At 39.7% G+C, this 16789-nt stretch overlaps 1 protein-coding gene across 1 annotated transcript; it reads left to right on the top strand.

Annotated features, from left to right (window-relative positions):
- Positions 1–1163: 1163 nt before the first annotated feature.
- On the top strand, positions 1164–15231 carry LOC121893588 (ATP-dependent DNA helicase pfh1-like). The gene is made up of 3 exons (XM_042405587.1): positions 1164–12126; positions 12493–12653; positions 12741–15231. Exon 1 carries the CDS (start codon positions 8571–8573, stop codon positions 10407–10409), a length of 1839 nt encoding a protein of 612 aa, XP_042261521.1. The 5' UTR covers positions 1164–8570; the 3' UTR covers positions 10410–12126; positions 12493–12653; positions 12741–15231.
- The last annotated feature ends 1558 nt before the right edge of the window (positions 15232–16789 follow it).

The raw sequence follows: 16789 nt of genomic DNA, 5'->3' as shown, positions 1-16789 counted from the left end.
AAAAAATGCGGGGAAAAATGGCTCGACAGCGCCACCTAGAAAATTAAGAAAAGCAAGCCCCACGATACAGGTCGTCGTAGAACGATGAAATTTGGTGTGCTTATATATCATGACCAGACGCACCAAAAAGTCTCTTGGAGCCATACCCTAAATCTAACAGGAAGTCGGCCATTTTGGTTCAAAGTTGCGATTTTCAGGCCAATTTTGCCGTTTTTAGCCCGCGTACTTTAACGAACTCCTCCTAGGGATTTGACCTGAGCAACTTCAAATTCGGTCAGTATCATCTACAGACCTGGGAGATGAAAAGTTATCAAAACGGTGAGTTTTCGACATTGCCGAGGGGGTGTGGTCGGGCGGCGAATTTCGATCCTTCGCCGTGAAAATTCAAACGGCCATAACTCTGGCCTTTTGTGCTTGGAAAGAGTCCCGTCCTGAACACATCCATGTGTCAATATTGGATCTAAGTCATAGCGCCACCTGCTGGCACCAGGAAGTTACATATTTTACACGTTGATGCTCTGTGGGTCACATGGTGATGGGATCCACCTCAAATTTACTCAGAATAGCCCATATCTAGTGACAGTCATAGCGCCACCTACTGGCAACAGGAAGTATCATGCGTCGTTCTTTGTTGTATTACTCCTAGGAAATTTGGCCGATGCACCTGAAATTGACTGAGCTAAGATTTAAGACCTTGGTGATGCTACATTGGGCAGGTCATGACCCATGACCAAACGCCGTTGCCATGGCGTCACATCCTTCGCCATGAAATACGATGCTGTATTTTAGGGACAAGGGATGGGTTTACAGTCACGAAACTTGGCACACATGTCTGGAGTGACACCAGTTAAAATCCTGGATAGGTCATTTGCATAGACGTGACAATATGGCTCAACAGCACCCCCTTGACAATTTCAAAATTGTAGCCCCGCCTTCCTGATTAGCGTAGAAAAATGAAATTCAGGAGGCATATGTATCATGTCAAGACGCACAAAAAAGCCTCTTGGAGCCGTATCGTAAGTCCTACAGGAAGTCGGCCATCTTGATAAAAGTGGTCATTTTTCGCGTTATTTTGACCATTTCGCATACCTTGTATTTTAACGAACTCCTCTTACAGAATTCATTGTAACGACTTCAAAATCAGTGTGTGTCATCTACACTAGTGTGTGATCAAAAGTTATCAAAAGATTTAGTTATCATTGAAGCGTGTGGCTGTGGCATGGCGTTGAGTTGTGATGTTTCGCCATGACAGGCGAAATTGATATAAGTTTTGTGTGCATGGTCGGAACTGCCTGAAACTTGACATTTGAAAACAGTCCAGGCCTGAACACGTCGACATGACAATATTTAGTCAGTGATGTAAACTGGCTCCATGGCGCCACCCACGACATTTCAATGAAGCAGCCCAAGCAGCAGGCAAAACAGCAAACAAAGGATGTGATGTTAACCTCCTTTTTTCATTATCTGAAAACAGCCCTTGTGTTGAGACATCTATATACCCGTGACTGAAGCACTTCAACTGCACCTGACACGACATATGCAAGGGCGTGAGGGCCCGATCATCGCTGCTTGCAGCTTTAATTATTATTATTATTATTATTATTATTATTATTATTATTATTATTATTATTATTACGGCATTTTGATCGTGAATAACTCGAATGCGCATATCCCAAAACTCCCGAAATTTGGAATGCGAGTCAGTTCTGGTGAAAATTTAAGATTTAATGTGTCTCACAAAAAATGCGGGGAAAAATGGCTCGACAGCGCCACCTAGAAAATTAATAAAAGCGAGCCCCACGATACAGATTATCGTAGAACAATGAAATTTGGTGTGCATTTTATTATAAGTTTTTTATTTCTTTTTTATTTAAGTTAGAAATCTTTTAGTCTTATTTTTTAAGTTAAAGTTAAAGGTACTTCTTTTTGAAAGCAGTACATTGCTACACATTTCAATTGTTTTGTTTAACCTGTTACTAAGTTACAGACATCTGAAAGGAGGACTGGCTGTTCAAGGTCTGCAGAGCTAACGTTTCTCAGCTACCAGAAGCACTCATCTGTCATCAGACTGCCACAACAACTGTGTTCCTGATTTTGAATATATAAACCTTGATATATTTACAATGAATATTTATCAAACACAGAAAATAAAACTACCATAGCTTTACGTTATTCGCTGGTGGTAAGTGCCCACACTTTAGGATCAGGGCAGATCATAGCTGATAGTGGACTACTGGTTGTGTATTGGAATATTAGTGGAAAATATTTGAATTGTGTGTAGTTCTGTGGTGAAACTTTAAACTATTGATGTCATAAATAGCATTGGTATTAATTTATCCTTTCTAGTGTGTCAACCTTAAATTGTAACAGCAACTATACATTGAGGCATTTTGAAATCTGTAGGAACTGAAGTAAGTTAATTTCTTCGTCCCAAGTGCTTTGGCTTACTACAAAAACAACTGAAAAGCGTTATTGAAATTTAGGTAGATCAAAATCTTAATGTCAATAGCATTGGAATTAGCACAATTCATCTTATGTACTGTGTCAGTGTTAAGCTTTTGCATTGAATATACCACAGATTTAACAAGACATTTTAAAACTTTTTTACATCGTAAATATCCTTTTGTGTACAATTAGAAATCTGTAGGAACTGAAATCTGTATTCTCAGAGTACTAGAACGATTTCTATAAAGAGGTTTCCTATATCTGTATATTCCTATATCTATATATCTTAGTCTATGCTGCCTCTGATTTGTAATTTAATCTAGCCATTTTGAAACCAGTTATATCAAAGTAGTCGTTTTGAAATTGAATTGTAAAACACCTATCTTATTTTGTTCTACTTGACAAAAAAAAACCTTATTACAGACTGTAAAGGCCAATTATAATCAAAAGTTGAATCTTGCAGATTTCTACATTTGTTGTAACGAAGTGCATATTTAAAGATAACACTGTTCTTGTAAAACAGTATACCTAAGAAATAAGATTGGAGTGAAAAACTATATTAATACGAGGAAAGACCTGTGGTTCCTGAACTTGTTGCTGTTTCAGACCTCTGTAGGTTTGTACCCAAAGGTTTGTTTTGATTGGAAATATCTTCATATTTGACTACAATCAGTTTTTCTTTAGTCATCTAGTGTAAATAAGTGTAAAAGTAACAACATTGTACTCCTTGTCCCTGATTCACATAAACACACACCAAAGATACAGACCCACTCACATTGTTTGAATCAGTAAGTGTATAGAAGTAAATAAAATTTGAGAATTAATATAGATCAAATAGTGTTAAGTTTTACCTTGAATATTATAAGAGGCTTGGCCAGGATTTTCTGGAAAACGTTTTTGGTCACTGTTAATATTCTCGTTCTTTAAGTAAATTATAAATTCAATACATTTGAAACAAACCTGGGCTCTTTTGTGTGTTAATTTACTGTTCCCAAGGGTTTAGATTAGTAAAAGCAAATACAGGTTTCATCTAGCTTCTGATTCTGTTACATTAACAGTAATTGTTCAGTAATATAGTGTTCAATATCTTGATTGTGTACAATAAAAGTAAAACACTTGGATTTGTGGTTTTGGAACACAACAACAATGCCAAGAAAGACTAAGAGGTCCCAAGCTGCAAGCCTGCGCTGGCAGAGATCAAATGAGATTCACTGCTTTGAGATTCCTCAGAGCAGTGGTCAAAACGATGCATCATGTGTGCAAGAGGTATCCTATTCAGATGTTGTAAAAAGGGGATGTCACAGTGATCCGTGTGTAGCGGGACCCTCTCATGCTTACCAGGTAAACCACAGAGGTCAAAGTGATGTGCCAGGTGTACCACAGGTATCATATGCTGACACTGTAAAGATGGGATTTAACAGTGATGATCCATGTGTAGCAGGGCCTTCTCATGCATACTAGGTAAACAATACAGGTCAACACGATGGATCACGTGTAACAAAGATCTCTTATGCTGACATTGTAAAGAGAGGATGTCACAGTGATGCTTCCTGTGTAGCAGGGCCTTCACTTGCAGACAGTGTAAACCTGGGAGATCAGCCCTCTGTAACACAAGTTTGTGCATACCGCAGCCAAGCATCTCTTAAATACAGCCAGGAATCCAGAAATCGCCAGTGTACTTGTAACTCACTAATATTTCTTGCATTCCTTCATGAAAATGAAAACATCACAAGAGCAGACCTTGACCTTGTTTTGGATAAGGGTGATGTGATAAAGAGGCCAGGAAAAGGTTTCCTAATAATATCTGTTTGGCTGCCGATGAGCTTCCTGCTGAGGTTCATGCACGCGGATGCATCTATAATGTGGACATGACACAACCTTCCAGGTACGGCACATTAGGAGGACCTTTACCAGAATCTGCACCAAGTTTCCTTGACCTAAAGGCAGGACTGAGCTGTCTGTTATCAGATGTGCAGTATGCATTGCTCATAATGACTGGGTTATGTATCACAGTATTCAGAACCACATCAGGCAGATACGGATTCTTTGATCCACACCCCAGAAGAGCTAATGGTTTGCCTGTACCCCTGAGATCACCCCGTGCTGGTACTGCTGTAATGCTGACATTCACGCGTCTGAGTGATATGATTGACAGGATCATGAAGTGTCACCAAATGTTTGAAACACCGTCTACCTGTACTTATGAGTTGGTGCCTGTGGAGTTTTACAATGTGAATTCAGCCAACTTGAATGATGCTATGCCAGACACAGAGGGTCGACCTACAACTCACACTGCTGCTGTATCATGTGCTCTGTTGCATGATGCTCCTCAAAAAGAGTCAAGCCTAAGTGGTCATAAGATAAACACTCTCGTCACTGATGGCTCTAATAACATTGTACATGAAGTACCCACTGATATGGAAACTGAACCAGAACCATCAAGCCAACCATCGAAGTGAATCAGACTTATCTGCTACAATAATAAATACTGTGGCCAGTGATAATGTCTTATGCAACATCTCCTGTAAACTGTCAAAACTTGGTAAACAGCAAAGGGGAAAATATAAGAGGAGACTATTGCACTCTGAAAAGGCATCACAAAGAAAAGAGAATCAGAAAAGGAAAGAAAAGGAAAAGTATGCTTCTGATGAAACATACAAAGCAAAGAAAATATCTTACTCAAACAGGAGATATCGAAACAATTCTGAATTACAACAAAAGAAAAAAATAAATATGACCACCCGATACAGAGAAAATGTTCACTTCAGGCAGAGGCAAAAACAGTGCATGAACAACTGTTACAGAAACAATGCTGAACATAAACAGAAAAAACAGCAGTATATTACCAACCGATACAGAAGTAATGTTAACTTCAGGCAGAAGCAAACACAGCATATCACCAAGCATTACTCTCATGACCAAGCATTTGTGGTTAGACACAGACAACTAATGAGACAACAAATGCGAGACAGGTATAAGAACAATCTTGCATTTAGGAGTATGCTGAACATGAGGTGTGCAATGAAAATAAAAAGGAAATACAGACAACTGAATACACAAACACATGAGAGTGACAGAGAGGATGACAACTCTTTGATCAAGGAGGCCATATCTGTTTTCAGATCAAAAATTAAGGCCGGTCCCACTTATGTGTGCACTGTGTGTCATAAGGCTTCATCTCCAAACCAAGTACAACCCTGCACAAGGTCAAATTATATCAAAAATCCAGAGGTGGTTGCAGCATGCCTGACAGGAAAGTATGTTCATGTTTGTAGAGATGACTGCAGAAATGAACAACAGTGCAAGGTGCCTGATGAGAGGAGGAAAGCATGGATCTGTTCCACCTGCCACAAATACCTTAAAAATGGAGCCATGCCCACCCTTGCTGTAGCCAACAACTTGGAGCTTGCTGACATTCTACCTGAACTGTCTGACCTCAACATTTTGAAGAGACAGCTCATAGCCAAGTGCATACCATTTGCCAAGATTATTCCACTTCCCAAAGGCAGACAAAGAGCCATACGTGGTAATGTGGTATGTGTCCCATCTGAGGTGCAGGAAACAGTCCATGCTTTACCCAGACTGAGAAGTGAGTCTCAAGTCATGAGAGTAAAACTGAAGAGGTGATTGTTTTACAGAGGTCATCAGCTGTTCCAGACCGTCACATGGTCTAAACTAGTGCAGGCATTGCATAAACTCAGACACATTCACCCACAGTATACGGATGTCACCATCAGAGATGAGGCTGAGTTATGTGACCCAACACTTCCTGATGAGGAAGATGATGATGATGACATGGATGTTACTATGGATGATGATGATTATGATGAAGATGATTTGATGGAAATTGACAGATGTGAGAGTAATGCACTGTATGAGGCAGAACATGATCCTGCAAATGAACAACAAAACAGTGACATGCTGCTTGGTGATGACAGTCAACCACAGGAGCAGAGAGATGATTCAGAACAAGAAGGTGACATGCCTAATGGTGGTTTTGCTCTCGAATCATGCCTTCAGCCACCTGATGTTGCAAAGGAGATATTGTGTTTCAGTGAAGGAATATACTCTGTTGGCCCTGCTGAAAGAAACAGTCCAGTTAGCTTTTTCAGAACACCTAAACTGGAGGCCATGGCTTTCCCTGTTCAGTTCCCTACTGGCGAAAACACATTGGATGAAAAGAGACATTAAAGTAACACCCAGCGGTTATTTCAAAACAAGGCTTTTCTCTATTGATGACCATTTTGCCAGAGACACAAACTACTTGTTCTTTGCACAGTTTGTGACTGAAATACACTTGGCCAATTCAAATATGACAACACAGCTACGTAAAGGAAAAACTCTGACCCGCGATGGATGCAAAATAACCTCAGGAATGTTGCAAGATAAACGAGAGGTTGAGAAACTGGTGCGTAATAAAGATGCAGTCAGATTCATGCAGCCACTGAGAGGGACACCAGCCTATTGGGAGAAAATGGCCATGATCAGACAGCTGGGAACTCCTACATTCTTTTGTACATTTTCTGCAGCTGAAATGCGTTGGCCTGAAGTAATCAAGGCAATAAAAACGCAGCAGGGGGAAGAAGTCGATTTTGAGGATCTCGACTGGTCCACAAAGTGTGACATACTGCGAAGCAATCCTGTGACGACAGTGCGCATGTTTGATAGACGTGTTGAACCATTATTCAGAGATTTACTCTTGTCCTGCACAACCCCTTGGAAAAGTTGTTGACTACTTTTACAGAGTGGAGTTTCAGCACAGAGGAAGCCCACACATACACTGCCCCTTATGGGTAGAAGGTGCACCTGTGTTTGATGAAGATGATGATCAGACTGTGTGTGATTTTGTGTCCAAATATGTCACTGCTCAACTACCTGACCCACATACACAACCTGACCTGTACAAGAAAGTCACAGAGGTGCAAATGCATAGCAAAAAACATTCGAGGACATGTTTCAAAAGTCCTGGCTCTGATTGCAGATTTGGCTTTCCCAAACCACCCTGCAGTGAGACAATAATAATGAGACCCAATGAGGATAATGATCAAACACAAGTGGAAGAAGCAAAGCAAAAGCTCAGACAGCTGAACCTGTTGTTGAATGAACCTTTCTCTACTTCCCTTAGTTTGGAGCAGCTTCTGGCTCAATGCAATTTAAAAATCAAAGAGCATGAGCAATGCTTGAGCATGATAAACAAATCTGATGCAGTGATACTGAAGCGTGATCCAAAGGACTGCTGGGTAAATGGATATAATCCCCATCTGCTTGAAGCCTGGAATGGCAATTTGGATGTAAGTTATATACTGAATGCATACGGGGCAATTACTTACATCACCAGTTACATCACGAAGAAGGAGGTAGGCCTTTCTGAGTACCTCAAAACAGTCATTCAGAACTCCAACATGGACAGTGTCAATGAATGCAATGAAATGAGGGAAATCATGCAGGCATACTCAAAAAAGAGAGCTCAGCGCTCAGGAGTGTGTAACTCGCGCATGTGGTATAAACATGAAAAAGTGTCCATGTGGTGTCATATTCATACTGACAGATGACAATGCAGTCAGAATGAGTCATCCTCTTTCATACCTGGAAAGCACTGCGCCAGAGAGTGAAAATGTGTGGATGACATCTTACACTGACAGATACAAATCCAGGCCTGAAACACAGTTTGAGGAGATGTGCTTGGCAGATTTTGCAGCTACTTGCAGGATTGTCTATGGCGAACAGACAAAGGGCAAAAATGTTGTTCCGCTGTTAAACAACATGGGATTTGTTCAAAGGAGAAGTAATGATAAGCCTGCCATAATCAGATTTTATTGACCCTCAGAGAAAAAGTATCCAGAGCAATACTATGGCACGTTGCTGAAACTTAACCTCCCTTACCGATCAGACCAGGAACTGAAAAGACAGTCTTTTCCCACATACGAGTCCTTCTACGATGGTCAAGCCTTGCACCTGAATCTGAACTAGTGAGGCTGGAGTGTATTAAAGAACTTGAGGCAAGAGAACCAGACAGTGTAAATGAACAAGAAAATGTGCCAGACTACATCCTTCAAGGTAATGCTGTTACAGAATGCAGAGCTATCAGAGAGGTCCCTGCAATACATCCTGTACTGTTACGGCAAATGTTTCAGAATCTGAACCAGAAGCCAGCCTGTGTATTCAATGCAGTTCAAGACTGGTGCATAAAGCGAGCATGTGGCCTAAATCCAGATCAGTTTTTCTTTTACATAAACAGCGGTGCTGGAACAGGGAAGTCACATCTTATCAAATGCATCCACTCAGAGGCATCTAAGATACTGTGCAAACTGCCAAGATATGCTGAGGATGCTGACATTTCAAAACCCACTGTCCTGTTGACTGCTTTCACTGGAACCGCAGCCTTTAACATCTCAGGCACAACGCTGCACTCCCTCCTCAGGCTACCGAGAAGCCTTAAACCCCCATTTCAGGGACTTGGCAACAAATTGGATGAAGTCAGATATGAGCTTTTCAACGCTGAGATCATTATCATCGATGAAGTGTCCATGGTGTCAAAGCCCCTTTTTGCCTATGTTGATGTGAGACAGATCAAAGGCAGTAAGAGACTCTTTGGAGAAATGTCAGTAATAGCTGTTGGAGACTTTTATCAGTTACCACCAGTGCGACAGGCTAAACCTCTCTGTGTGCATGACCCATTACAGATTGACTTGTGGCAGGAACACTTTCAGATGATCGGTCTGACTGAGATTATGCGTCAGAAGGATGATGTTGCCTTTGCAGAGATGTTGAACCGGATCCGTGTGAAGGAAAAGTCAGATAAGTTGTCTGAAGCAGACAGAGCTTTGTTGTCACAAGCTGTCACTGAACCAGCACTCTGCCCGACTGATGTCTTGCACAATTTTGCAACTAATAAACAAGTAGATGCGCACAACTCTGCAACATTAACCAAACTCCACTCTCACATCACTGAAATTGATGCTGATGACTGTAGAAAGGACCCACAAAATGGCAAAATGTCACGACAAGCCCAACCATTTAAAGGAGGCAGAAATGAGTTACCAGATACACTACTAGTTGCTGAAGGTGCTTGTGTTATGCTCACCAGACACATAGATGTTTCTCAAGGATTAGTGAATGGTTCGTTTGCTACTCTGGTCAGGTTAATAACCTCTGAACAACATGGATCTGTACATGTCACTATGCTTGAGCTCAAGATGGATGATGAAACAGCTGGAAGGAATTGCAGTAACAGAGCACCAGGGGCACCTGACAATCTTGTGTACATAGAGAGAGCAGAGGAGAATCTGAAACAGAAAAGAGTGGTACGCAGACAGTTTCCCATAAAGCTGGCCTTTGCATGTACAATTCATAAGGTTCAAGGTATGACAACAACATCAGCTGCAGTCTCACTGAAGCACATTTTTGAACCTGGCATGGCTTATGTAGCTGTAAGTAGAGTGACCTCTCTCAGTGGACTGCACCTACTGGACATGGATGAGAGTAAAATGTATGCCAACCCAGAAATCACTGCAACCTTAAAGACCATGAGACAACTCAACTTCGATGAAATGATGCCTCTTCTTCATATCAAACAAACATTGAGGGGGCATGACACACTGACCATTGTTCACCATAACACAGAAGGATTGCCATCTCATGTAAATGACATAAAGAGCCATCATGAACTGTGTCTTTCAGATGTTTCGTGCCTCACAGAAACTCACCTACAAGGCTCCTTTGTTGCTGAGAGTCTCTACTTAGAAGGCTACAACATGTTCAAATGCAACAGACACCTGTCCTACACAAATTTTCCACAAATGGCCAACAGAGGTGGTGGTGGAGTTGCTGTTTATGTGAAAAACCACTTTCAAGTGTGTGAAAAACAGTACATACATAATGTAACTGACCTTGAGTTTGTGGCTTTGAAGGCTGAAGCCCCAGTAACTTTGCAGCTGTGTACAGACCTCCAGACTACAGCTTGACATCATCCATGTCAAACCTAGGAAGCCTTTTGAACTCGTTAGAGATCATGGATTGTCACCCCATCATTGTCTGTGGCGATTTCAACGAGAATCTCTTATCCAATGCAAGTAAGCCAATACTGGAGCTGTTTCAGTCTAGGGGATATGTACAACTCATCATTGCTGCAACCACAGAGAAGAACACACTGCTGGACCTCATTTTCATCTCTCAACCACAGCATTGTCTCCATTCTGGTGTCATGAAAACCTATTACAGTTATCATAATCCTGTATACTGTGTAATGTCCTCCAGCAGTTCATAAAGAAGTCAGCTGAGTTTTAAAGATAAAGAAAAATGCAAAGGACTTGTGACCAAACAAATATTTTCAGTGCAGTGATCAATAGAAAATAGTTTATTAGAACATTGAGTAAAAAAGTACAGAAGAATTTTGTATTCATAAGTTTGATTGAATCTGAATTATTTAAAGTGCAATGACGAAATCAATTCATCAATTCATCAGTTGCTTAGCCACACAAATTTTTGTTTTGTTCCTTATCATGTATGACCAAAAAGAACTATTCATTCATTCATTCATTCATTCATTCATTCATTCAGTATATTACAGAGTAGGGGTATCCTCTGTGCAGCCTGGCTCTCTGAGACTGTGAGGGAGGGAGGGTGGACCAGAGGATCCCCTACTTAAAACTCAATATGACTGTTGTAATGAGCCTAAGAGAAACAAACCTACAAGGCCTCCTTGTTGCTGAGAGAATATCACACTGCTGAACAACAATATCTCCATTCTGGTACAGTGATAACATGTCAGTTCTCATAATCATGTTTTCTGTTTAAGCTCCTCCATCAGGTCTTAAAAATGGCAGGTAAGACAAAAATATACTGAGCAACAGGTTGTGTTATTAGTTAACTACATGGTTCTTGGAAATTAAATTTTGTTTGGTAATCGTACATTTTGATAGAATTGGATAATACGACAGGCCACATTTTTTCCCGGTAATTATATTATTATGGGCTATATTTCCACCATATTTTGGCCTGTGCATTTATCAGGGTGGGTGTGGGTCAGGGTTGTTAGCAGCTGTATACAGCATTGTACACAGCTGCTAACATTTACTATAGCAGAAATACATCAGAAAGTATGTGTTTTAGATGTAACACATACTTTCTGATGTACATATACCTACCAGCTGAAACCCCACATTCCCACCCATTTCCTGCTATGCTCTCTAGCAGGGTGGGTGGCTTTGCCAGAGACTATAATTTTTGTAAGTTTACTTTCCCCTGGACGGGAGACACAGTTCTATTGTGTCCTCTGTGATGACACCTGCCCACCTTGGCCTCACCTCCTTCAGCACCGTGAGGACTGGCTCATAACAACCAGGACACTATGCTGCCACAGACCAGATGCTGCAGCACTGGCTTAACTGTTAATCTACACCGGACCCATCACTGCTGGATAGACATGTTCTACTTCCTGCTAGCCCCAGTCATTCTTCAAAGCAGAAGATAACACCTGCCAGCCTTCGCCTCATCTTCTCTATGGCTCTGAGACACTGGACCATCTCAACCAAACATACAACCGAAACGTCATGCTGACACAGACCAGATGCTGCAGCACCAGTTCAACAGCGGAATCAACATCGGACCATCACTGCTGGACCACATTGAGACATGTGTTCCCCCTGCCAGTGCTGAGGTTTCTTCACAGTGGAGCATAAGGTATTGGGGATTTGAATTAAAAATGTCATTTGTGCTTTCTAATGTTTTGTTTTAATTGTGTGTTCATTCATTTATTCATTTTATATTCACTCGACAGTTTTGATGACACTGTTGTTGCTCTTGACTTTAATGCTACAGCTAGGAGTATAACATTGTCATTTACATCAAGGGGAGTATTTCCTTACCACTGTCGCAAAGCGCTTGCTCATGGGGGAATTGTTGGGTCTCTCTCTCTGTAAATTAAAGAGTATGGTCCAGACCTGCTCCATGTGAAAAGTGCCCTGAGATGACTTTTGTTGTGATTTGGGGCTATATAAATAAAACTGAATTGAAATTGAATTGAACTATATCAATGTCTTTCTCCAGGTCTTCCTCCACTGTGATCCCTCCACTTCACAGTGGAGACACTCAGGACTGCAGAGAAGTAAACATGTCAGGAAGCTGAACATCATGCAGCCTTCCAAAACTTCTCTGTGTGAAATGGCACTGGACAGAATATTGTTTCTTGCCCTGCAGCAGTGTTGAAGGTATTTGATTATTGTGTTTTATGTAACTCTTGAATATGTTTTGTGTCATAGTCTTTAGTTTATTTACTTTCTGTTTTCCTTTGTCAGGACCAGCTCCATCTTCCTACCTCCACATCACCATCTGATGCTGTACACAGTTCAGTTCAGTAGAGACTAACTACTGTTGATCCTTTGGCAAGTGATCAGGTGTACTGCTGCAGGGACCCATGCACAATGCTGCAGATCGGTACTCAATCAGTTTCTTAGGGACAGTGCCTCCAACTGTGCAACATCAAGCTCCCCCCTAAACAACAAGGTAACAATTTTATTACCTTACTTCCCTCATAAAAGATCCCTCGTCAACCAAACCACCTGGTGCATGCTGTTTACATTTACAATTACAGAACACATAGACCAGATAATTGGAAGCAGTAGTTCTACAGCCACTGAAAATGTCAAAGGTCATTTCATCTTCATGTTGACACTGTCTTGATAGTTTTGGTTTGTGCCAACAATGGACAGATTTAACAAACAGCAACATGACAGAACACACTACCAAACAGTGGACAAAATGACTGTTTCTCTGAAAAACAATAACCAATTTAAAAGATTCTTTTTTGATTGTTGATATCTATCCAAACAATGTATGTTTATTTTGTTTTTCATAAGAATTTATTCCTTTCCTTTTCATTTACCACATGCAAGCAAACTAATTAACCCAGAGAAGAGGACAGATTTTAGAAATATTAATCATTAGGGTGGGGTTTCAGCTGGTATCTATGTCAAAGGTCTTTCACATTTGTGTGCTTAGCCTTGGGCTAATCTAAACCTCATGGTATACACAGCAGTCATTTATATAACTCCTGTGTTAAAATTTCAGAATTTGAAATCGAAATTCAGAATATTCAGAGAAAGTCTTCACAATGCCCACAACGCATGCCCAGGTCAAAAAGCCACGTCTGATGATTTGACTGGGAAACAAATGTTCCCATGCTAGTCTTGATGTCACTGTCAGTCCAGGCATACTGGACCTTTGAAGCCATTAACTAATGGGGATACCCTATTAGCCTAGGTCTAACCATGATGTGAAAAGCCTTTGATGGTATTGCTGAAGAGTAATGCAAACCATCAGAATTGTAATGTCTTTGTTATTCAGTGTCCCAGAGAGGACACTATGTATACAAATTTCTAATGTCAGTAGCTCTGTTTAGACACATTTGTCACTCTTTCTATGATAAGAATGTCTCTAGGTATGAAATACGTTAAATGGTGAATCTTGTGCAAAGTTCTTGTGCACAGTATTATTTGTGCACTGTGCCTACCATAAAACCATAAAAAAAAAACAAGAGAATGGCTGAAAGAACAATGTCTAATAAGATTCCAGTTACCTAACAATGCATATTTTGCATACACAGCACATAACTAGTGCTACTGGTGGTGAATTATATTGTTCAGCCCTGCCTTGTACAAGTATACTAAACTATACTACTTGTACAACTTATACTAAAACACTATGGATTTTGGTTGTTATTCATTTTACTGCAAGCTCTGAAGTGTTTAATAAGGCAACTCATTGAGAATCAAAGTCTGTATTTTAATTTAATTGTTTGTTTGTTTATTTTTTTGTTTGTTTGAGTTGAAATGGGGCCAATTCACAAGTGAGCACACCATTGTCTTCATGGGGTACATCATCACACATTCAAATCCTAGAAATCTTCCACAAAATTCACTTTATAAATGCTGTCTCAAAACTCACTCAGTTTTTTTTTAATTAGTAAAAGTTGACTGAGAGGGTTTAAACCTTATGCTGTATGCAAAGGTGTAGCCCCATTTCCAATTTTCAGTTCACTTCAATTACTTCCAGGTCTCTTCCATCATGCTCATTTCATATACACATAATTTAGTTCAGTTCAGTTCAAAACACTACTGTGGTTGCACTCTGAGCTTCTTAAGGTCTGGGGGCTTTTATTCTTAGGTTAGATTACTTTGCCCTGGACAGGAAATATTTAGTGGTATATTGTAAACCATTGAAATTGTAATATCTTTGTTTATTAATCTCCATCAAAGGATACAAAGTTGTACAATCTTCTAATGTCAAAAGCTCTGTTTTGACAATTTTGTCACTCTCATAGGCACTATGGATTTTGGTTTTGCAAGTACAGTTTTTATGTATTTTCTATGTTCTTTTGATAATGAAACACACTGACAATCAAAGTTTATAAGCACTATGGATTTTGGTTTTGCAAGTACCTTTGTTAAGGATTTTCTGTTCTTTTTATTTGTTTATTGGTTATTTCTTTTACTGCAAGCAAGTTTCTAATTTTCAGATGTATTCAATTAATTTAATTTCAATTCACTTCAAGTATGTTCAATCAATTTAAATGTGATTTAATTCAGTTTTAGTTCAAAAAATTATTCATCCTTACTTTTGACAATTGAATATGCATAGACGCTGTCACTGTTACAGGGGGAAAAAATAAATGAAGTCAATCTAATGTTACACCAAAGCAATGAGTTGTGGTCACTTATACTGGGAACGGAAATCAAATGAAAGATGCTGGGTTCTCTTGTCAGAAAAGCAATTGTTTATAAATGCATAGTGACTAAAATTGTTGATGAAATATTGCAATAATGCAAATTAATAAAACACCACCATACTATTTATGTTAAATGGTTATTTACTTATTAACTGCCAACTGTCTTAAATTTATCATGCCATGGTAATCAAATTGTATTTGTACAGATGGGGATCCTGAACAAGTGTTTACTATTTTCAGCAATGCTTTGCGATTTATTGCAGTTTTCAGCATTCACATGCATTTTCCGCAGGAAATGCATTTCTAGTTGTGTGATTGCTGAGAGCAATCATACATTGTTCTTCTCACTCTTTATTGTGTGCTTGCTGGAAGCAATCACACATTGTTCTTCTCACTCTATTCTTATTCCGTCTTCCGTACGTTTTTTGCCGCGTTTCAACTGCTGCATACTTTGTGCTATAAAAACCATTCAAACATCAATCTGTGCAACTCATTCAGCAGATGTGTGCTTGTATTTTTCTGAAATGTAACATGTTTCAGCGATTTTATGTAATTCTTTAAAACATTAAAATTTATAATGGCGGTCTATGGGACGAACCGTCCAACTGAGTTGGAACTTTGGTCACTTTGACACTCAACTGCTTGGATGTCCCTTATCATACAGACGCCATTCAAACTGTAAAATGTTCACAAAACTTAGAACTTTCAAAGTTATCAGATTGTTTAGTGATATCTTTTGTAGGTTTTCAGCAATTTAAGCCCAAAGTCAGGGGTTTTTCAGACTTTTTAAGGTCTCACCAGTGTGTCATGTGATCAGGCACAGTGGAGAGCACAGATAATTTTAGACCAGCAATGTTTTTCTAAACTGCTGTCACTCGCACAATTTTAACTCCTAAAGCACATATCTTGCGTCAGTATGTTGCCACAAGCCTCATCTCTCTCAAAATGTGAATACATTTCACATAAGACTTATAGTTTTTGAGATCTGAACATTAATTGATAGAGAGTCTCTGTCATGTTCTCATTGACTGCAATACAGTCTGCAGGATGTGTGTCTCCTCTCACTCCAGTTTCTTAAACTTGCAGATTCTCTCTTCCTTCAAACACTTTTTACACATATCATTCATTCTCATGTTAAACTAGTCTTGCTTTCACTAATGATGTACAAATCTCTGGGCGTCAAGCTCTGGTTTGAGACAAATCCATTTTCATCATCAAAATGGAGATTTTTTCCTTTCATTTTTGTGTATGTCTGTTGGCTCAGTGGTTTAAAACACTGTTCCTTGATCAGCTTCACCTTAGATAACAAGGTTGTGTGTTTGATACCTGCTCACTGCAGTGCTCCTCATAATATTGCTCTCATTTACAAAGTTTCTTCACATCTACATCATGTATCATAATTCAATTCCACTCTATCTTACTTTAACATTATTACCTAAAATGTGGACTGATATGCTTGTTAAATACATCTTTTCCTGTGCTATACAGCATGTCTGAGTGGTCTAGTGGTTTAAGGTCATCTCACTTGTAAACTCCTTTTAGATCCAAAGGTTGTGAGTTCAAGCCTTGCTTAGTGCAGAACTCAGTAGAGATGAAGGAGTCCAGGTGATGTCGCTGAGC

The sequence above is a fragment of the Thunnus maccoyii genome, unplaced genomic scaffold (assembly GCF_910596095.1).
Source record: "Thunnus maccoyii unplaced genomic scaffold, fThuMac1.1, whole genome shotgun sequence".
Classification (NCBI taxonomy): Eukaryota; Metazoa; Chordata; class Actinopteri; order Scombriformes; family Scombridae; genus Thunnus; species Thunnus maccoyii.
This window is presented reverse-complemented; position numbering and strand designations above follow the sequence as displayed.